The sequence below is a fragment of the Pteropus medius genome, unplaced genomic scaffold (genome assembly GCF_902729225.1).
Source record: "Pteropus medius unplaced genomic scaffold, Ma_sr-lr_union100, whole genome shotgun sequence".
In the NCBI taxonomy this organism is placed as follows: domain Eukaryota; kingdom Metazoa; phylum Chordata; class Mammalia; order Chiroptera; family Pteropodidae; genus Pteropus; species Pteropus medius.
Window position 1 is genome coordinate 694,362 of NW_024355109.1, and position 23,603 is coordinate 717,964.

At 36.9% G+C, this 23,603-nt stretch overlaps 1 protein-coding gene across 7 annotated transcripts in view; it reads left to right on the forward strand.

The window, feature by feature from the left end:
• LOC120598328 (cytidine monophosphate-N-acetylneuraminic acid hydroxylase) overlaps positions 1–23,603 on the forward strand; it is a 234,473-nt gene that overhangs the window by 190,161 nt on the left and 20,709 nt on the right. For 5 of the 7 annotated variants that reach the window (XM_039857095.1, XM_039857098.1, XM_039857097.1 and 2 more), the window contains 8 exons: positions 5,643–5,846; positions 7,272–7,363; positions 12,265–12,374; positions 13,637–13,827; positions 16,477–16,624; positions 16,946–17,027; positions 17,804–17,941; positions 20,330–20,465. In XM_039857095.1, coding sequence (XP_039713029.1) covers positions 5,643–5,846; positions 7,272–7,363; positions 12,265–12,374; positions 13,637–13,827; positions 16,477–16,624; positions 16,946–17,027; positions 17,804–17,941; positions 20,330–20,465 — 1,101 coding nt within the window. Of the gene's footprint in view, positions 1–4,425; positions 4,531–4,812; positions 5,429–5,642; positions 5,847–7,271; positions 7,364–12,264; positions 12,375–13,636; positions 13,828–16,476; positions 16,625–16,945; positions 17,028–17,803; positions 17,942–20,329; positions 20,466–23,603 lie in introns of those variants that run through there. The other 2 variants (XM_039857101.1, XM_039857100.1) reach the window with 2 other exon arrangements.

Below are 23,603 nucleotides of genomic sequence, written 5' to 3' on the forward strand. Positions count from 1 at the left end.
AGATGTAATCATCAAATACATTGTTGCTATTTTTTGAATTAGCTGTTATCCGTTATGTCAATTAAGAATAGGAAAAATGTTATTTTACTTTTATTTATTCCTTCTTCAGTGTTCTTCCTTTCTTTATATAGCTTTGAGTTTCTGGCCTATTTGATTTTTCTTCTCTCTAAGGAACTGCTTTTTACTTTTTTTTATAAGGCAGGTAGTTTGGTAACAAACTCCTTCAATTTTTGTTTGTCTCAGAAAGTCTTCAATTTCTCCTTTACATTTGAAGGATAATTTTGCAGGATACAGAATTTTAAGTTGCCAGTGGATTTCTCTCAACATTTAATTTAATTTCACTCTTTTCTTGCTTGTGTAGTTTCTGAGAAGCAGTATGTAATTCTTATCTTTGCTCCTCTATAAGTAAGATGATTTTTCCTTCTATTATCTTTCAAGATTTTTTCTTTATTTTGGATTTTCTACAGTTTAAATGTGACATGCCTAGGTGTGGTTTGGGGAGGGCGTTCATCCTTCTTGGTATTCTTCGAACTTCCTGGATCCGTAGGTCGGTATCCAACATTAATTTGGGAAAAATTCTTAGTCATTATTGCTTCAAGAATTTTTTCTGTTCCTTTCTTTATTCTCTGTCTGGTATTTCCATTATGCGTATGTTACACCTTTTGTAGTTGTACCACACAGTTCTTGGATATTCTGTTTCATTTTTCTCAGTTTTTTTTTTTTTAATCTTTGCTTTTCAGTTTGGGAAGTTTCTATTGCCATCGCCTCAAATTCAGAGACTCTCCTTAGCCATGACAGATCTACCAACAATCCTATTGAAGGCATTCTTCATCTCCGTTTTTATTCCTTCTTTGAATTTCCATCCCTCTGCTTATATTTCTCATCTGTTCTTGAATATTGTATACTTTTTCTTAGAGCCCTTAACATTTTAATAGTAGTTTTTTTCAATTTTAATCTGATAATTCCAACATCCCTGCCACATCTGAATCTGATTCTGATATTTGCTATGTCTCTTCGAACTGTGTTTCTGCCTATTAGCATGTCTTGTAATATTTTGTTGCACATTGAATATGATGTACTGGGTAAAAGAAATACGGTATTGGTCCACATAGAGATTTTCACTTGTAGACTTCTCCCTCAGTAAGGTGTGATTCTCTGTACCTCCCTATTGTCTCTAATTTTGGGGACAGCTATTTGCTCTATGACCTCGATTCTTTGATAAATATAAGAAGAGTTGTTGGTTTTTAGTTTATTCCATTTTTTACTTGTTAGTAGGGCAGAGTAACTATTTTCAAGCTCCTTATATGTTGGACCATAAACTAGAAGTCTGAAACCCTTAGCCTATTTCTTTTTTTTCACCAAATATTCCATTGTTTGGATGCACCACAGTTTACCTGTTCACTTATTAAAGAACATCTTGGTTCCTTCCAGGTTTTGGCAATTATTAATATAGCTGTTATAAACATTTCTGTGCAGGTTTTTGTGTGAACAGAAGTTTTCAAATCAGTTGGGTGAATATCTTACAGAGTGATTGCTGGATCATATGGTAAGACTATATTAAGCTTTGTAAGAAGCTGCAAAACTAGGTCCCAAAATTGCTATATCATTTTTCTTCTCACAAGCAATGTGTTAGTTTCTGTTGCTTCATATCCTTGCCATCATTTAATATTGTCAGTTTTTTAAAAAAAATTGTTAACCATTCTAATAGGTATGTAGTGGTATCTCATTTTGTTTTAATTTTCATTTCCCTAATGGCAAATGATGTTGAGTATCTTTTTGTATGTTTATTTGCCATCTGCGTATTTTCTTTGTTTAATATTTACTTTACATTTTTCTTTAATAAAAAAAAAAGCTCTCCAAATGGTACAAGTTATAAGATGAATAAGTTCTGGGGATCTGATATACAGCAGGGTGATTGCAGTTAATAATACTGTACTGTACACTTGAAAGTTGCTAAGAGAATAGATCTTAAGTTTCTCATCACAGAAAAGAGGGAAAAGAAAACAGGTAATTACGTGAGGTGACAGATGTGTTAATTAACTTGATTGTAGTAATAATTTAAAATGTATACATATATCAAATTATTATATTATACACATTAAATGTATACAATTCTATTTGTCAATTATACCTCAATAAAGCTGGGGAAAATATTTTAAATAAATAAATTTTAAAAATAGAATTACCATATGATCCAGCAATCCCTATTCTGGTTACAAACACAAAAGAATTGAAAGTAGGGACTTGAACAAATATTTGCACACCATGTTCATAGCAGCACTATTCACAATAGCCAAGAGGTGAAAGCAACACAAATGTTTATTGACCGATGAACAGATAAGTAAAATATGGTCTGTACATAGAATGGAATATTACCGAACCTTAAAAAGGAAGGAACTCCTGTCATGTGTTACAATATGGATTAAACTTGAGGACATTATGCTAACTGAAATAAGCTGATTATTAAAAGACAAATACTGTATGGTTATACTTATATATAGTATCTAAAGTAGTCAAATTCATAGAAACAGAAAGTAGAACAGTAGTTACCAGAGGGTGAGGGAGAGGAAAATATTGTTTAATTAATAGGTATAGAATTTTGGTTCTGCAAGATGAAAAATTTTGGAGATTTGTTGCACGGCAATGTGAAATACACTTAAAACTACTGAAATGTACACTTAAAAATGGTTAATATGGTAAATTTTTTGTTATATGTTTTTACCACAATTTTTTAAATTGGCTGCGTTTCTGTATACCAGAAATAATTGATTAGAAAATAAAATTAACGATGACATTAATCACAACCACAGCAAAAGCTATGTAATGACTAAGAAAATTAATGAGCATATACATAGGACCACTATGAAAAAATATATTTTCAAGCCATAATGAAGAGCAAACAAGATGATTTGAATAAATGGAGGAATAGCCTCTACTTTTGCATGGTATTAAAAAAACTCTCCTAAATTGCTTTTTAAAACTTACATACGCCAATTTGCCTGTCCTCTTCATGGATCTGTGACTTTTGGAAGCATGTCCACATCATTTGTCTAAATGGTAATTCTCAAACTCAGCAATGAATGTCACAGGGAGCCATGGGTGAACTTCCCCAATTTGAAACATTGAGGACATATTTCATTCTTGTGAAGGAATTCCTTCACTTGCCAGCTATTTACTGAGCACCTACCACATGACAAACACTGTGTGTCTCAGTCTTCACGGAATGTACCTTCCTGTGAACACAATACCAAACATCTTCCCATTTAAAACAAAACTAAAGAAATCTAATTAAGAAATGATGGGTAGCAAAATGCACTTATAGACTGACAATTCTGAATAAATTGCTTCTTCTTCCCCTACCCCTTTTTCTTGGGGCTTAACCCTCAAGAGCAGCGGTCCCCAATCTTTTTGACACCAGGGACTGGTGTTCCTATGAGAATCTAATGCCTAATGATCTGATGTGGAGCTGAGGCAGTGATGCTAGTGCTGGGGTGCAGCTGCAAACACAGATGAAGCTTAGCTTGCTTGTCTGTCACTCATCTCCTTCTGTGCTGCCCAGTTCCTCACAGGCCATGGACCGGTACTGGTTCACGGCCCAAGGTTTGGGGATCCCTGCTCTAGATGATTCCTAGATTTATGAAATAAATATAATCAAGATGAATGTTATTTTAACACAATATTTTTAAAAATGAAAATTAAGGCCAAAACTTCATGACAAAATATCAAAATTTTAAAGACACTGCCATGCCATGACACCAAGTTTGAAGCAAAAGGAAAAATGTCTGCGCTCCTATATAGTAAATATTTTTGTGTATTTTTTAATGGCTATTTTTTCAAGAACATTAAAGTATTGAAACATTGAAAATTAGATTCTAAAAACTCACATTATTTTAGTTTAAATATTTTATTTATACCCAAACCAGAATTTACTATAATTTTACTTTCTTGATTTTAATGTAATCAAATTCATCATAATATCTTTGAAATCTACTTTTAGGAAAAACTAACCTTTAAAAATACCCCAAAAAAGCGTGTAAACAGAAGCACACATTTTTTTCCTTTGCTATAGGTTCTAATATGCCTTAGATTCTCATGAAATTGGTAAACAAAGATGTAGTTAGTCCAGCTTGCTTTACACAGTGCATTGAAGGCTGGTAATCTGACAGAATTTTGGTGAAGTAATTCATTTAATCAAATTAAACCAAATGTTCAGAGAGGTTTTCTTTTTACCCTTTCAAATTACTTATTCTTAGAAGTGCTTCAGTGCTCACTTTGGCTTGGTGTCAGATGTTTGTACTCATAAAAACAAAGTTTATAAAACTCATGAGGCTTACAGTGGTTTCCTTCCTGTCAAATGCATTTGAAATATGTTTTTGGAAACATTTCAAATTTATTGTGAACAGAATTACAAAAAATTTGGGCTAGAACTGACAATGAGAATCTGCTTTGAGAAAGTAGAGCATACTCAGTTATAGAGCTGTGCCTCATCAGTTTAAAATGGAACTAGCTTCGCTATTATTCTGTATTCTGGTATGTTTTTAAAATTATTTTTATTTCCTTTTTAAGAAATCTGCAGTACTTCTAAAAATGAAAGTGAAAATGCCATAAATCTACTTGCGCTCCAAACTCATGAGGAGAACTTTGACTTTCAGCCTGGAGCAAAATGTAAAATTCAACAGCACGCACCAGGGTTTCATACTGTGGATATGCAGAAAGATACTTTGAAATGTCTCTTGGCAAAAAGTATATTCACTTATGATTCATAATAAAGAGGGTTTGTGTGGAAACGAGGGCTTGAGAAGAGTAACATCTGTAGCTTCCTTGAAAAATTATGAAAGATTAAATACTGCATTTGCTGCTGGAGCTTTTTATAAATTATTAAAATTGAGTGCAGTGGAAGGGTTCATTTGTTAAGTAACCGCTAGTGAAGACATACTGTAAGACAGGCAATCTGCTAAGTGGTGGAGAGAGAAACGTAGAGAAGACATAGAGTGTTTCAAAAGCTTCTATGTCTAAGTAAAGAGGGCGAGGTGCTGAGTCCTAGCTTATGATGTTCTACAGAACTGTAACACCCTTGAAAATGTGCTGAACTCGACCTGGGGGGTATTAAAGGCTTAATCAAGGAGGGAATAACAGGTATTTTTTAATCTAAAGGGTAGCACTGAGCAGTGAAAAGGAAAGAGCTCTATTTCAGGTGGAAGGAGGCTTAGTGGTGGAGAGAGCAGACTGGGTTCCTGGAGCTGAATATGGGGTTAGTCTTCTGAAAGAGGCAGGAAACATATCAGAAGAAATTGCTGTAAATAGGCGTTCACTTCCGTTCTCTCTACTAACACCCGTGGAAGCAAATGAGCAACAGAAACAAAGAGCAACTGCCATTCTTTCAAAATACCTAGGGAGAGGCAGAGAGGTGGCCGCTGACTATGAGCAGGTGAGAGGGCTTTAGTTCTCTGGGAAAGGGGAGGTGAACATTCAAGTAGAATCTACATTTAAAAGAGGGGAGAGAGGGCACCATCGGAGCCACCAAACCTGGCCACTTAGAGGGAGCAGCTGAAAAATACTTTAATTAAAAGAGGTTTGGAGCTGTGAGTTCCAAATGATTCTCTCTTAAAATCTGAACATTATTAATGTTTGCCTTCTTATAGCATTGAACAAACAGCTGAGATTCTGTTGTATCTATCTCCTGTTGAAGTTGCCAACCTCAAAGAAGGAATCAACTTTTTTCGAAATAAGAGCACAGGCAAGGATTACATCTTCTATAAGAACAAGAGCCACCTGAGGGCATGCAAGAATCTGTGCAAGCATCAAGGAGGCCTGTTCATAAAAGATATCGAGGATTTGGATGGAAGGTACCGAGAGTCCTTTGCTTCCTCCCTGGTGACCCTCCCTACAATTAAATTTGGCAGGACTTGTGCTCATGTAGAAATTAAAAATAAATCAACAGATTATTTCCCCTAGTAAATTCTTAACTTTTATGTGTGTCCATTTAGGGCATCTCTCTGATGTCAAAATTTTGAGACATTGACTTGATTTTCCTCTCTCTCGTTAAGAACTGTAATTTAAAAATTATTCCTGGCTTGATAAATAGTAAAACTTCTAGGGTATGTGTGTCCTTTGGGAGGGCATGTTTCAGCGTTTATTTACCAGTTTCGTTTTCAAAGACTCAACACTGCTTCAGATATTTTTCCCTCTCCCCCAAGAAGTAGAGGAGGACTTTTTCAAATTCTGCTGGAGAGCAGACAGAATTTCACTGGCAGCCTACTTGTAATTAAAAAAATAATGGCAGCACCCCAGCCATACCTGCCCCGAACAGTGGCCCTTCTGGTCATTTCTTGGAAGAACTCGTACTGGAAGAACTTCTTGGATGAAACTTGCATATGGATCCCCTCCCCAGTGCAGGAGCAATTCCAGGACAGGCTTTGTTTTGTTTTCAGTGATGGCACAAAAGATAGGAGGAACCAGGCCTGGCAGAACCAGGGAGGAGGTCTGGGTGTGGGGGCACTTGCCAACCTGATTCTTGGCACCAGCCATGCCTGCATGGTTGACCTAGCGTTTCAAGCTTCTGTACAACCTAGTCACCTGCCTTGTTTCAATCATTCCCACCTCAGCTTTTTCCTTCCAGTGTGTTTTCAGTCTTCTCGGGTCTTTTGTGGGCAATATAGTGCTGTGTACAAAGAAAAACAACAAATTTTCAGGGTATCTCAAATATTGTGTGAGATATATTTTTAAATGATTCGTTATTTATCTGAAATTCACATTTAACAGGGCATCTTGTATTTTATCTGACAACCATGCTCTGAAATCTTAAACTGTAAGGAAATCTTTTCTCTTTGAAAATGGAAACTTTAGTTGAACGTAGGTTTAGTACATTGTAGAAAGAAAGGGCTCGAGGGTTGTGGAGTGATTGCATGTTATAGACACATGCGTGCTACAACATTCTTTTCTTGTTTTCGCCCCAGTTGGATCTTATCTAGCTTAGCTACAAGAGCCATCTGTGAAGATCATTTTATTCTGTTGGTTCTGTAGATCTCTAACACGTGTCATTTAGTGACATGGAGTTTTATGGGTTTTTTTTTTTTCATTTTTAAAATCACCTACTGGTAATTATCTCTATTTCCTTGGATATTTGAGTTTCACCTCTTAATAGTTTTCCTTTCATGTATATTGTGTTCAGCCATCTAATTTAATTTCATCATACAATAATGTATTTAAGCCTAATAAGGTTAATTTTTATTTTCCCCGTGTCTTAACCCTAAGCATAACTTTCTATCCAGGTCTGTTAAATGCACAAAGCACAACTGGAAGCTAGATGTAAGCACCATGAAGTATATCAATCCTCCGGGCAGCTTCTGTCAAGATGAGCTGGGTAAATACCATCCGTGTTGGTACATGTATTCTGTGGATCCTCCTCGTCTACTTGTTTCTACTCTCATTGGAAGTTTTGGATACATTCTGCTTTGACACTGTGGACATTCAGTCTTTTTTTTTTTTTTTTTATAACTCACGCTAAAAATTCTAAACATGATTTCAACAAAAGTTCCATTTATTCATTTATTTGTTTAGCAAATATTTGTTGAGACCTGACCATGAGTAAACATTGCACTGGCTATTAAGAGATACAAAGATGGGTAACAGAGAGTCAGTGTAAATGAGATGACATTTACATGAGTGGTGGCTAAGATAAGTTGGTGACTGACTAAGATGGGTGCTCTGATAGGTTTCATAGATACATCATGCTACAGAATAGTGGCTCCAAATAGTTTTTCAGTGAACATACGCAAGATAGATGTTCATGTTCATGATCCTCTCAACAATTATGATCAAACTTTACAACTTCGGCTGGGAAACCGAGTGCTTTAAAATCCATGACTCTTTCTGCATAGATAAGAGACTACAGTTTATATCTGAGTCCCAGTATGCTGACTCCACTTCTACTCAAGAAAGCCTATACAAATAAGAGTAAGAAGGGCTTAGTCATAGGAATGAATTTGTCTCTATTCTAATGGATTAAAATAATATTTTATCAGTAGGAAATGTTACTGTGACAATCCTTAAAACTGCTCAGCAGTGTGTTAGACACACCATTTCAGAGTGACTACTATGGGAATAAAAAAATAGATTTGATCTAATTGGGGGAATCATAGAAAACTTCATGCTAGAAATGGCATATGCATTGGGTTTTGAAAGATGGGCACAGTTTCATCATGCAGAGAAGAGGAAGAAAGGGGTTTCATATAGAGGGCGCAGCTGGGGCAGCTTTAGCATGTTTGGGGCCACATGTATAGTTTCACAGGCTGAAGTATAGAGTATACACATCAATGTAGTAGAATATAAGACTACAAGATACATTGCAAGGAGGGCCTTGAATGCTAGTCTAAGGAAGACCTAATCCAGAATGTTTCAAGTGTGTACCAGGTGTGGTGTAGTGTTAGGTACTTTGTGTGAATTATTTTATTTTGCCCTCACACTGACCCTGGAATGTGATAATGGGGAGTCAGTAATGGAGAGTTATTTTCTTACCATCAAATTTATCAACCCACCTCGGTGTCTACACATTCTTCCTCGACTCCTGTTATAGGTTACAGTGAATGTACAGACCCTACTCCTGAGGTTAATACTATTCATCACACACTAGATCCCATCTCCTTACGCCTACTCAAGGACCAGTGGAAACTATCTGGTATAATTATATTTCTAGTTTTTAAAGTGCTCTTTTAGAAATAAAGAAGAAGTATATTTTATTTTTAGCTTATATTGAGATAATCTTATATTTAAATTCTTCAACTTGAGGTGCCAAGTCTGGGCAGGAGCAGTGCCTAGGTTGAGAGAGGGGACTTTGCAACCCTGAGTCTTAGAAGACATAAAGTTAAGACCATTTATTAATAAGTTAACTCAACAGATATTTAACAAGTACCTATTATGAGCCAGACATTCTTGTTGGCACATTATTGATATAGCAGCAAACAAACCACAATCTAAGCTCCATCAGAGGTGGTAGTCTTGTAGGGGGGAAAGACCATAAGTAAACAATATATAATATGTCTAGTGATGATAAGGGCTAGGAGGAAAAATAACGAGGGGCGGAGGGTTGAAGAGGGATATGACTGTTGTGGGATGGAGAGCGCTATTTGAGATAGAGTGGTCAGAAAACCCTCTTCGATAAGGTGACATCTGAGTCCCCAGTGAAGCCAAGGGGCGGGTAGTGCTGATAATACCATGGAGAGCTTTCCTGAGATACCGTCTAAACAAGTATCACTTTGTCAGGGGCAGAGAGGGAGAATATAAGTGCATAGCTATGAGGTGAAGCTAGGGAAACGAGAGAGACAAGAAGACATTGGGTCTTTTTCTTCATTATGGTCCCTCAGAATGACCTTGAAAATTGAAGTTTGACAGCATATATAAGTCTCCATTCACAATTACTGGGAAAAAATTTAAGATGCACAAATTTTCATTTTATGGGTAATATTTACCTCAGTTTCTTCCATAAGCAGTTGTCTTTAAGTGAGTATAGTGAATGTTCATTTAGAAAGTATAGGCAAAATGTTTTTTATATGCTTCAAAGGAAGTAGAAAAATGCATGACTTTGAGGGCAGGGTAGTGAGTGACACTGTTTCCACAAGGATTGCCTTGGTCTAGGACCTCATTTGCTTTAAGTTTGCAATTAATAGAATTGCTGGCATTTGTTAGGATAAACTGTCCTTGGAGGCAGTAGGATTAAAGATGAAAACACTGAAGAATGGAGAAATCAAGAAACTTGCCCAAGGTCACCCAGCTACTAAGCCATTAAGTGGGAGAGTGTGGGCTCCTAACAAGGCCATCTGTCTCCTGAGCCCACGCCCATGAGCAGATTACTAATGGCCTCCCAAAACTATGGTGAGAGCTCTCAAATATGGCTCTGCCTTCTTCCAGTGAATCTTCCCCATGTTTCTCACAGTGGACTTGCTAAAATTAAGTTCTGATTTTAATACTCCTTCGCTTTAGCAGTTAGGTATTGCTTTCAGCAGAAACCCCAAATAAGAGTTGCCTGATCATATAGGGTTTTTTTTTTTCTTTTTCTTACATCACAAGAAACTAGAAAGCAGGCAGTCCTGGGCTCTTCTGTGGTTTGTCAAGGGGCCAAGTTGCTTTCATCTTCCTGCTCTATTATCCTTAGTATTTGGCTCTGTTCCTCAGGATCTCAGGATGGCCGCTGCTCCTCCAGGCATGGCAACCAAGTTCCAAACAAGAAAGAGAAACTATAAAGGGTTAACAGTTCAGGGCCCTAGAATTGGTCCTTCTTTGTTAGGAAAATAAAAGTGTTCCTGGAACTGCCACCAGTAGACTTCTGCTCACATCTTACTCACCAGAGCTATATGTACTATACACAAGAGCTATGTCTGTGGCCACTCAACTGCAAGGGGGCCTACGAAATCATGATTTTTATTTTAAAAATTTTTTTATGTTTTTGCTCTGCTTTTTTAAAATTAAAATATAGTTGGCATACAATATTATATTAGTTTCAGGTGTACAACATGGTGACTCGACATTCGTATATCTTACAGTGCCATCACCACACTAAGTCTAGTAATCATCTGTCACCATGCAAAGTTATCACATTATTGACTATATTTACCTATCCCATTTTCACCCGTGAGTCTGGTTTTGTTTTCATTTGTTTTGATTTTGATTTTTCTTACTTATTGTTTTATCTTTCAATAACATTTGATATTTAATATTATTTTATATTAGTCTCAGGTGTATAGCATAGTAGTTAGACATTTACATAATTTATGAAGTGATCCTCAGATAAGTCTAGTACCCACCTGGCATCATACATAGTTATTACAATATTATTAACTATATTCTTTATGCTGTACTTTACTTCCCTTTGACTATTTTGCAGCTTCTTTTTAATCCCTTCCCTTTATCACTCAACCCCCTACTCCCCTTCCATCTGGCAACCATCAAAATGTTCTCTATCTATGAGTTTGTTTCTGTTTTGCTTGTTCATTAATTTTGTTTTTTAGATTCTACATAAAAGTGAAATTACATGTTATTTGTCTTTCTCTGTCCAACATTTCCTTTAGCATAATACCCTCTAGGTTCGTTCATGTTGTTGCAAATGTCAAATTTCATTCTTTTCTTTGGCTGAATAATGGTCCATTATATATATTTACTACTTCTTTATTTATTCATCAATTGATGAACACTTTGGTAGCTTCCATATCTTAGCTATTATAAATAATACTGCAGTGAACGTATGGATGTATATGTCTTTTCAAATTAGTGTTTTGGGTTTTTTCAGCTAAATACCCAAAAGTGGAATTCCTGGGTCCTTCTTTGTCTCCTGTTATAGCCTTTCTTTTAAAGTCTATTTTGTTTGATATACATATTGCTACCCCAGCTTTTTTGTTTGTTTCCATTTTCATGAAAAATCTTTTTTCATCCTTTTACGTTTAGTCTATCATCTTTCTTAATTTCGATCTTTAAGTTCCCCATATAAGTGAAGTCATGAAGTATTTGTCTTTATCTTTCTAACTTAATCATGATTTTTCAGATAGGCATATCAACCACTCCTACAAAAAAAATTAAGATGCTAACAGTAAGGAAAAATGAGAGAGTGAATTTTGTGCAAGCCACCAGCAGTGTCTGCCACAATTCTTCATTGGCCCCTCATGGCCACAATATAAAATCTAATCTCCTCCCCAGCATGGTATCTAAGCTCCTTCATGACCTACTCTGGCTACCTGTCTGTCTTGTGGAACTCAAACACCAGTTTTCTTGGCCATAAGTTACCAGTCACTTTGTGAATACCAAGGTCTTCCATGCCTCCATCCTTTGCACATGCTCTTCTCTTATCCCTCTTCGTATCGTCATCTTTCTTGTGTCTGCCCCAAATATCTCATCTTTCAAGTCTAGCTGGAGGATGAATTCCTATTTGAAATCTGTTTCGACTCTTACAAACAGACTAGGTGCTCCGCCCTGTACATTCCCGTAGCACCTTGAAACTACATCCATTAATCATTCATTGCAATGCGGTTGTTTGTGTGTGTCTGTGTCCCTGACACAACTGAGTTCTTGAAGCGTAATATGCATAAATTATTATGAATTAGTGTTTGTGTTTAGCCTTCATCTCAGCAGATGTTGCTTGACTCAGATGAGTGTTGCCTTTGCTTTGATTTCCCTTTGATTTTTGGTACTTTGTGTATCTGGGCTGTTCATTTCTATTTCAGTGATGCCTTTTAAAGTCATATTTGTTCATTTGGATTTGCTTTCCTTTGGATCTAGTTATTGAAATGGATGAAGAAAATGGACTCTCACTTCTAGAACTTAATCCTCCCAACCCCTGGGACTCAGAGCCCAGATCACATGAAGATCTGGCTTTTGGGGAAGTTCAAGTAAGAAAATATTAAAATTACAATTCTTAATAAAACTAAAATGTCCATTTACATATGTATGTATGTATGTATATAATGTATATAAAATAAACTAAGATGTCCACTACATACACATTTACATCCTGTAGTACCTTGAATACTCTTTGATGTGGCTAGTTAGGATATATAGTAAAGTTATTATGAACTCTTGAGCAAATTTTTTTAAGAACTCTCAGAACTTGGCAGGGATTACAAGGAAAAATCCAGAAAAATAATAAACAAAACAAAAAATCGTTTAGAGGCAGTCCCAAAGGAGATTATGCAAAACTATTGGAAGAAGTTTAGAAATTACCCAGATACCATGTCAGTGTCAGATAAAATGGCCAGTTGTGTATTTCTGCAATCACTCTAAATTCTTTTACAAACTTTCTTGTGTATTTTCCTGGCATTAGAAGAGAGTTTCCTTTAGAGGAAACACTTTGGGAGTTTGAGGGAGGTAAACAATCAAAATTTATTTTTCTGAAATGTTTGGGAAGCTTGCAAAAATAGAAGAAACAAATGGAAACCAACCCAGAACAGGCATAATAAAAACAAATTTATGTCCTTGACCTCTCCTCACCTTATTTCTTGGCTTTTCTCACCAGTTTATTACCTTGTCACGGCTTCTCAGTGCAGGGAATGAAGAATTGATTCTGAACCCTCCAGTCTGTACCTTTCCCTTAGGCACTGTTTTATGGCCATTCACTGTTTTATGGACATCCTGAAGTGAGGAGTTGGGGATCATTTAGAAGAGAAAGCTTTGTAAGCCTGTTTAGCCAGGCTGCAAGGCTATGACAACCCACCCAATCTCACTGGGAACCATTCATTCATATTCTAATTCACAATCTCTCTGGCATTTAAACCCCCAAATGTCAGTCATAACATCTCTGACTGCCTTTCCTTGTAAATTGTGCTTTGGAGGACTGGTCACAAAAGATATTTTGCAGTGCAGACTGCAAGTAAGTATTTAGGAGATAATTTAAATTGGTTAAAACTAGGTAAGTCCACTGGTTTGACACCCAAAACCAACTATGAGAATTTCTATTCTAATACAGTAGTGACCTGAGCTGGGAGTTGTATCTACATCAAGACTCCTGCTGAGTCTCAATTGAGTCCTATTTGCTGAGTATGCTCAGGAGCAAACTTCTCCAAAGTGACTTGTCACCTAACCAGCCCAAGCCTTTCAATTCCTTGTTGTTTGCCAGTCATGATTCAATAATTTGAATTTCACTCTCTCTCAACAGATAACATACCTCACTCATGCCTGCATGGACCTCAAGCTGGGAGACAAGAGAATGGTGTTTGACCCTTGGTTAATCGGTCCTGCTTTTGCCCGAGGATGGTGGTTGCTACATGAGCCACCATCTGACTGGCTGGAGAGGCTGTGCCGAGCGGACCTAATTTACATCAGTCACATGCACTCAGACCACCTGAGGTAATGAAGTTCTGACGCTCAGCTCATAAGAAAAAGCTACGGGAAAGGCAATCACTTTTGCAATCACTGCTCCCTTTGTTTAAAAGTGTTTCCACACTTTATGCCATTGGGAGTGAAGAAGGAGCTATTGTGGGAAGGAGGACAGGGGTTAATAACTCTTTCAACTTTCTCACTTCCCACCCTCAGCCCACTTGATAAAAGTCTAGGTTGAAGGATCATCAAAGTTGACTTCCTTTTTCAATTCAACATTTATAGCAGGAATCAGCACACATTTTCTCTAGAGGGCCAGAGTGTGAATAGTTTTGGCTTTACAAGCCATGTGGTCACGAGAGTGTCACAACTACTCAACTCTGCTGTTGTAGCACAAAAGCAACCACAGACAATCCTGAGAGAGCTCGACCGTGTCCCAATAAAACCTTTTTTATGGACAAGGACATTTAAATATATACTTTCATGTTCCACAAAATATCGCCATCTTTTTTATTTTCTCTTCGATCATTTTTAAAAGATGAAAACCTCTCTTAGCTGGCAGCAGCAGGTAACTCTGGTCTGCCAACTTCTGCTTTGTAGTGTCCCAACCACACTGAGCTCCCAGCCTTTTAACCTTATGTCAACCTCAACTGACACTTCATGGAAACCAGAGCAAGGAGGCACTGATGATAGAAATGGAAACTCCCCTAACCCAGGCAATTAAAAAGGATTAAAGAAGAATTATTTTTTTCTGTGACCTTATATAACAAAGTTCACATTGTTTGCCAGTTGGCTGGTCCCTTGATCTTCTATTCTAAAGCATAGGATCTCTAAGCCACAAATATGCCCTCTTTTATCTTTCTAAAAGGCAATGGCTTAAAAACTTAATTAACTGGTTTAGCAACAAATTACCTGCAACACACACAAATTGACCACAGCTCACTGGGGTACTGTGGTTCTACGATTAAAAATCTACTTGTCTACTCAGTAATGCCTTTGTCCCACTCAACCTCCTAAAAGTAAACTTGCACAACTTCATGTTTATGAGACCCCTGGGTTCAAACGTTGTGTAATAACAGCGTGTGTGGTGCTAATTTTATGCAGCATTTATAGTGAGAACAATAGCACATACATGAGGTGATTGATTCATAGTGCCTATTTCATAATGCAATTGCCTATGGGAGCACACTGAATTTTAGGGAGGGTAAGAACTTTTCATGTCATTGAGTCTGATTATATCCCAATCACTGTCCTGAAAACCAATTTAGTTTTAATTTCAGGTACTTGTGTGGGCAAAGTTGTCAGACATTGAAACACAAGTTCTCAAGTACAGTATAACACGTTGGTTATGGAGTGTGTTTATTAGTTTAAAGTAGTTTATTGCTGAAAAGTTACATAGGCTCCTAATTTTTACTCTATTGAATCTATTTTTTTCAATGATCCTTACTTGCCTAATTAACTAATAAACATGGGGGTCATTTGCCCCATTCTTCTTGTCCGAACTTTATTAATGAATGAAACCTCTTTGATTCACAAAAACAAGGGGAAAGGCCAATGTACTTTAGACAGCAGTCTTTAGTCAAAGATATGTGACTTTTTATTATGTAAAAACAGTGAGTATTGTAATAGGTGATATTATTAACAGATGCCTGTAAGAATTCTCAACAATTAAAATATCACTAACATATCATAAACATCCATTTTAGAGTAATTTATCCTAACTCCCAAAGTCCTTTAAAATAGGAGATTTAGATGCTGAACCCAAAGACTGAAGATACATTCAAAGAATCCTTGACTTTTTTAATCCTTTGCTTTTAGAGAAGAAAACCTACTGGTTTCCCCGCCCCTGGATTCTATATATTTGGATAGCTTTTAACACAGTGCTGAAACTTGAACATCAGCACAGTTAATAAGTGCTGATATACATACTTTGTTTATATGTCTCTTATGATCAAATAACTTATTTCATCTGACATGATACTCTATATAAATATGATTCTGAAACCATATGGCATATTCATTAAAATTGAGAATTGCCTTCTAATAGAAGCACTAGGTTTAGAATCTGAAAACCTGAATTTGATTACCAACTTACTATTTATTAGTTGTCTATTTCTGAATATGTTTATTTATAAAAACAAAGAAAAATTCAATTTTTTGTGAGAATCAAAGTAACATGTGAAAGTACCTATCACCATTGTTTGTAATGTAATTTATTCATCTTTTTTTGCCATGCCCCACAGTGGTATATAATCATTTCACATAATGAACACTCAATAAATGAAAATTGACTTAGTTTATACAGGTATTCAAAAATATTTGCATGGTGTACTTAATCATATACTAAGTTGGGATTACTACAAATGTCAAATGTGATTTTTCTCTGCACTAAATTTAACTGTCTCGCCCTGCTGGTAATTGACTCTCCTTAAGGAAAAGAATTCATTCTGTATACCTATGTATAGCTGTCAAACTTTGAAGACTGGAAACCTGCCCTCAGTGGTGAGATTCCCCTCACCTTTCCAGTCAGCCTTGAGAAAAAATTCTTGTGGACTCTGATGAGTCTGGTTTTTCAGTTCCTTACTTGTTGGTCAACATGTGATGTGGGGAGCAAACTATTTCTGATACTAAATGGTCCTATTTTTTCACCTTTCAACCTTTCCATCCTTTTGATCCTAGTTACCCCACACTGAAGAAGCTTGCTGAAAAAAGACCAGATATTCCCATTTATGTTGGAAACACAGAAAGACCTGTATTTTGGAATATGAATCAGAGTGGTGTTCAGTTGACTAATATCAATGTAGTGCCATTTGGAATATGGCAGCAGGTGAGATACCCATGTTTTTTCCACACTTTTCAGTTATGTTTCCATGTTGAATGTTAGGTAAAGTAGTCACTTTAAGATTAAAAAACAATGACCTATTTTGTCTGTACATAGTACTGTGTATAGATAACCTCCATTCTAAATGTCCCTTGAGCTAAAATAAAAGACTCTCTATATAGTATAGTATAACTCTATAGTACAGGATAATACATTTAGTTTTAAATTAAGGAGATTTCTTTCCAGCAGAGGTGACAGCTTTCTCAAAAAGAGAAATTAAAAGCTAAACTGACATACACAGTCGCTGGTTTTATCGTTAAATTTCAGGTAGACAAAAATCTTCGATTCATGATCTTGATGGATGGCGTTCATCCTGAGATGGACACTTGCATTATTGTGGAATACAAAGGTACTTTTTCAACCTTATCAACAATAAAAAATAAAAAATATTCTTGTTAGGGAGGATAATAATAACTATCAGAAACTTCATCCTATGTTTATCTTCTTTCATCTTTATTTTACATAGACTATAATATATTCTATCCTTGTCTTAGAAAAATGGGCTGTGATTCAGATAATCTTTCCAGAGAATGAATTACTAGTAATGTATTCTATGTAGTGATAGGTACAAAGCTTTTTTTTTTTAATGAGGCAACAGATATTCTATATTTTACCTATAGAAATTTCTTCAAAGCTGCCTTTATTAAATAAGTCTTTCATCTTAAAATATTATCATGTACTAAAATTGTACGCTTCTGCCTTTCATTTGAGAAGTTGGTCTTACTGCCCCCCAACAATCATTTGAACGTGAGCTTGGAATGGCATTTGTAAAAGATTAAGAAATTTGCATCAATCTAATCACCCCTTCCCTTGATTTCTTTGGTCTCAACATCTGGAGATAGTCGGCTACGACCCTAGAGTGGACTGAAGCTAGTCATCCTCATGTGACATCCAGAATCTACCACATCAAACAGGATGAATTTATTCATTTGAAAATTCAGAATTTGATAGTAAAGATCTTAGGTTTTAAAATCTGACTTTTTTTCCTTGGGCATAAGCTATTCTTCTGTAATCATAATGAGTCAGATTACACACTGTGTGTGGAAAACTTTTTTGGCTTGGGAATGCAAACTTTGGTGTTTAAGATTTCATCTTGAATACTCGTGCCACTTTATTTTTCCACAGGTCATAAAATACTTAATACAGTCGACTGCACCAGACCCAATGGGGGAAGACTGCCTATGGAGGTTGCTCTAATGATGAGTGATTTTGCTGGAGGAGCATCAGGATTTCCAATGACTTTCAGTGGTGGAAAATTTACTGGTAATATTTTATATGAATGAAACCAAGGAGCAGGCATGGCACTTTACCAACTGCTGTGAGAATAAACACAAAGATAATTAAGGCATGGTCCCTCCCCCACAAGAAGCTCATGATTTTATTGAAAATCCAGACTTGCAAATCACAGGTATACAAACTTAAGTTTCCAACTCAAAGAATGCTGATGGAGCATGAATGAAACACTAAGGAGGTTAGGGAGCATCTCAGAAATAGGCAGAGAAAGAATCATTTGGATTCATGGTGTAGACCATAGAGTAGGACAGGAAAGATCTGACATTGGCAATCCAGGTTTAAGTGCTCTTAGAATGTGGTTCAAAATAGGCTGTGTGCAACTTGATGTAGGCTCATTCCCTGGCCTTGTGAAATGCTCATACAGGGGAAGCCTACAGCCAGAGGAAGCCCCTCTAAAGTGTGGGGTCACTGAAGGTCGGGGTAGGGGGAATGACAAGATACTGATCAAAGAATACAAACTTCCAGTTACAAAACAAATAAGTTCTGGAGATGTAAGGTACACGTGGTGACCATAGTTAACAATACTGTATTATATACTTAAAAGTTACTAAGAGAGTAGATCTTAAATGTTTTACAACCAAAAAAAAAAATTACGTGACGTGATAGATATGTTAACTAACCTTATTGTGGTAATCATTTAGCAACAATACATGTGTATGAAATTATCATGTTATGCAACTTAAACTGATGAAGTATCATATGTCAGTTGTATCTTGGAGCTAGAAAAAAAGAGAGTGGGGTCCAAGCAGGGGCCCTTCTACTCTGGCTCTACAGCTGGTGCTGGGGCTGGGATGGGGGAAAGTATGTAGGTGATATATTTTGTTCATTTGGGTATCCTCAATACTAGTGCTGTAAGTCTTCAATATATGTCCACTCAATAAATTAATATGTTTGGTAAGTGATTTCTGTCTAACAATGTGACAGAAAATGCCCCACTTGCAGTATGAAGAAAGCCTCAGTCCAGTTCCTTCCTTTTCTCTATACGTCTGTATTCATTGCTTTCTAGATTACATAACCACATAAGAGATAGAGGGAAGGACTGTCCTTGGGAGTTAACAGCATGACTGGGGGGACAAAACATTCCTATTGAAGGATAACTAGCATAATCCCATTCTTGTGCGAGTGTATATGTGTGAGTACATGCACAGATATCTAAAATGGTTTGGAATATACTAGAATCTTAATAGTGGTTATGGCTCAGTTATGGGTAACTTACTTTTTTCTGTATCCTTGTCTGTGTTTATCAAATTTCCATAGCAATAAAAGTAGGAACAGCTCCCTGATACAGTGTCCCACATGCCCCGGTCCCTGCCTAATTCCTCATCTTCCTTGACTGCCTGTCTCCCATTTGTTTGCTGTATAGCAGCCTACACTGGCCTGCTCTTTGCTCCCCACACCCAACATACCAGTGCATCCCTGCCCTGGGCCTTTCCTCTGGGCTGTTCCCTTTGATCTCCACGCAGTTGGCAACTTCCTTATTCTGTGTCTATGCCTGTGCTCTCTGAATCAACACCATCTTCACTCACTGCCCTGCCTCAGAACGTACCTCTATTCCACACTCCTCCCCCAGCCTCTCTCTCCCATCACCCTGTTTTACTTCCTTCCTTGATCTTCATTCTTTGAAATGACATTATTTATTTACTTGTTCCTTATTTGCTTCTCTCACTAAAATGGATGCTCCCTGAGAGCAGAGGCCTGCTTTATCTTGTTCATCACTGTATTCTCAATGCCTAGAATGATGTCTGGCATAAAATAGGTGCTCAATTGAATGAATGAATGAATGAATGAATGAATGAGCACATGAACAAAAGAACAACTTCTGAGGCAGGCATCATGATTCCATTTTACAGAGGAGGAAACAAACTTAAAGGATTTACTTAGTAGAGCTGCATTTTTATCCTGTCGTAACTGACTCCATCATCCATGCTCTTAAACTCTGTGCATTGCGAGGGTATTATAAACATGTTTTACATTTATAATATACCAAAACAAAAAAAGCCATTTCCATGTTAGCAAAGAGTTAATAATTACAAGAATTACAATGCCCTTAAAATGTACATCATGCAAGGTCCAACCACGCATGCTGCCCTATGTGTTCAGCTAGGGTTCGAAGGAATGACCATAAACAAGGAGAGGGTTTAGTTGTTTTTGGCTGGGTTAGTAATATTTTCCTAGTAACCAACTGAAATTTTCAAAATAAAACGGGGGGGAATTTTCACTAATGACCCAGAGGTTTGTTCTATTTCTGTATTATTCATCTCTCAACTTTATCTCCTGAAAGAGTTCCAGTCCACTAGAACTTTTGTTTTTTGTGATTTCCGAACAGAGGGGACTCTAACCTAAACTCTGTCATTCCAGAGGAATGGAAAGCCCAGTTTATTAAAACAGAAAGGAAGAAGCTCCTGAACTACAAGGTTCGGCTAGTGAAGGACCTACAACCCCGAATTTATTGTCCCTTTGCCGGGTATTTTGTGGAATCCCACCCATCAGACAAGTAAGGCTGAATGTTTTGTACATTTTTACACATAAGTTAATGTGTCCTGGGGTGAGTTATTTAGCTTTAAGTACAACATGAAATGAAGAAGAGTGATTAGTAGAAGTCTGGGGCCTATTTAACAAGCTACCTGAAAACAGAGATGCTTGGCGGCTAGAGTTAATTTAGATAGATTTTGTCTGAAAGGATTCTGGGAGGATGAACTAATATGTGTTCAGTATAAGTCATCTAAATCAATCTTCCCAGTGACACTGTGAGGTAGGTGTTATGCCTTTTTTGCAGTTAGGGAATCTGAAACTCAGAGAGACTAAGCAATTTGCCCAAAGCCAGCCACCCTGTTGGGAACACAGTAGCTGAGAACCGAAACCTGGTATGACTAACTAGCTCCACAGCTCTTTTCTCTACACCACACTGCACTTAAGAGTAGAGAATTGTATCATTATCAAATTCAAGTTGTTCTCTCATTTGGGGGTATCTAAAATGATTTCTCTTGCAGCAATATAACTTCTAGGTCTTGTTTCTCAAGTGTATTTTTGGAGGTCCATTAATTTTCTTTGACAATGTTATATTAATGTTTTTGTTTTAATGGTCAAATGAATGAACTCTCCAAAATCAATGTACGGAAACAAAGAACTCAGTAATAAGTGGACAAAACATTTGAACAGATACTTCAGCAAAGAAGATATATTGATGCAAATAAACATTAAGAAATGACTTGCCCATATTGGCCATTGTGTAGCGTAGATTAAAACTACAATGAAACCACAATCGAGTTGTAACACAAATATACATACACATTTTATAGAATTCACAACCCTTAAAAAAATAATATATACAATTTATTTATTTTGTAATATTGGAAGCATAGTTTTATTATTTCAAATGTTAAGATCTTGTAGCTGTTTTAATTTTTCTTTGATAAGATTCAGTTGATTGTATGTAGACTATATTTGATCCTTAGTACGTGCAGTGACTCAGCCTCTAATTATAATATTGTTTTTATGAGCAAGTACAATTACCATCTGTTTTATTGAAGATCCACTTTATGACCAATACTAGGAACATTTTGTGAACAAAAGGCAGAAACTGCCTACGTGCAGACAGTGAATGCATGTGTCATTCTACTCTGAGAGTACACTTATCTATAAAACCAATCTTTGAGATAAATTTTCATGACACTATCCAATCCTATAAGGACTGGCCAGGATTTTTCATCCACTAGAGGCAGCACAGTACAGTAGGAGAAATAGTGCACATGGAATTTAGGTTCTGCTCCTACCAACGAATTGACTTCTCTGGGATCCATTTGCCTCATCATTAAAACATGACTGTTTTCACTCTGATGTTCTTTTATGTTCACTGATGATATAGCTACATGTGTCTAATCACTTAATATTTTCTATTGCTGATGTGTTTCCTTTTTAACCTTGTTGACATTATTCAGCTGTCTCATATCTTCCAATTTTTTTCCAGAAAGATTGGCTTAAAGTTAAAAAATGATTTCTTTTGATCAATGCTGTTCATTATTTATTCATTCATTTATCATCTATTGAGCAGTACTGTGCTAGGTGCTGGAGAACTAGAGATGAAATGATCGTCTTCAGAGTTATGGTCTATTGGAAGAGAAAAATAATTATAATATAGAATGATATTTTGATACATGTATGCTCTGGAGGCAGTTGGATGCAGATGTCAGAAAATGACAACTAGATGCAACTATGAAGCTAAGTTTTGAAGTATAAGCAGACACTGACCAGCAAAGATAAAAAGATGCCGAGATGAGAGTATAGGTGACTGAGGAGGGTGTATGAGGAGTGCAGGGGAATGTATGAAAGGCATTGGCCATACAGTGAACAGCATGCTGTGCCAAACCATATAGCTTGGATTTTATCCTGCAGGGAAGAGTCTAATGAGGAACGGGGTCATGATCAGACATGCACTAGGGAGCTAATGTCGAATGTCTGTGTGATAAGAACGCAAAGGGGAATGTAGTAGTTGGCAAATGTTGTTTTCAGCACCCACAGTAACCCTCAGTGGGCAGCATCTAGGTGTTGGTTTTATTACTATTTTAGAGAGGGAGGCAAAGAAACATTAAGAAATTACAGAATTTTGTGAATATGATGCATTCTGTTTTAGGAAGAGTAATCTGATAGTATCATGGTTTGAAGATGAAGAGATTGAAGGCAGGGAAACCAGCTAGTGAACCATTTTGAGACTAGATGCAGTAAGAAATATGAGACAAAGTGGTGGCACTGCTTCCAGTTGAGGACTATGGCAGTGGGAAGACGCTAACACATGTAGGAAGGGAAATGCTACTGGATGTCTTGGAGTGACATCTTTATTCATGTCTGCAAAATTGATTCCAGGGTCATAAGTAATGTAACTCACCATGATGCTATAGAAATACAAATGCTTACAGTTGTTTTGTGTTCATCTATCTGACTGAAAATATCTGTCCAGTCTAGGTAACCAAGTTGTAGCTCAAGAAAGTGAAATTTCCTTTAACAGAAATGTCCATCTACCTAACCCATGTCAGATAAAACAATGCCAAATCTTTTTTCTCTGGATCTCCCTTCTTCTACTCCAACACTACCACAATTACTTTCCCATATCACATTGAAATTGGCGATTTACAGCTTTTCCAGAAAACTGTGGCTTGGAATTCGACTTTGGAGATACCGAGTTCTGATCAATAGCACAATTAGAAACTAGGTCTCAGGATGGCAACTGAGGATGTGTGTACTCTTTTGTAATAGATGTATTCCGAATGCTTTTGAGTGGAAAGACTGGGAGGAGTGGTGCTTCTAAACAACAGAAATTTATCTCACAGTTCTGGAGACTGGAAAGTGTAAGATCAAAGTGCTGGCAGAGTCTTTGTCTTGTGAGGGCCTGCTTCCTAGTTCATAGATGGTAGACTTTTTCATGTAACCTCACATGGTGGAGAGGGAGGAAAGACTTTTCAGACTCTACTCCCAAAGTTGGGGAGGGGCTGCTCCTGCGGCCTCCTGGGAAGGCTGGGGTAGCTTTGGCTGTGTGGTGGAAATCCGGGGGTCATGCTGTGTGGTGTGACCTGGGACAAGTCACCTGGCTGTCTAAGCCTGTTCCCTTCTCTATAAAAGGAGAGTAATAATGGAAGCT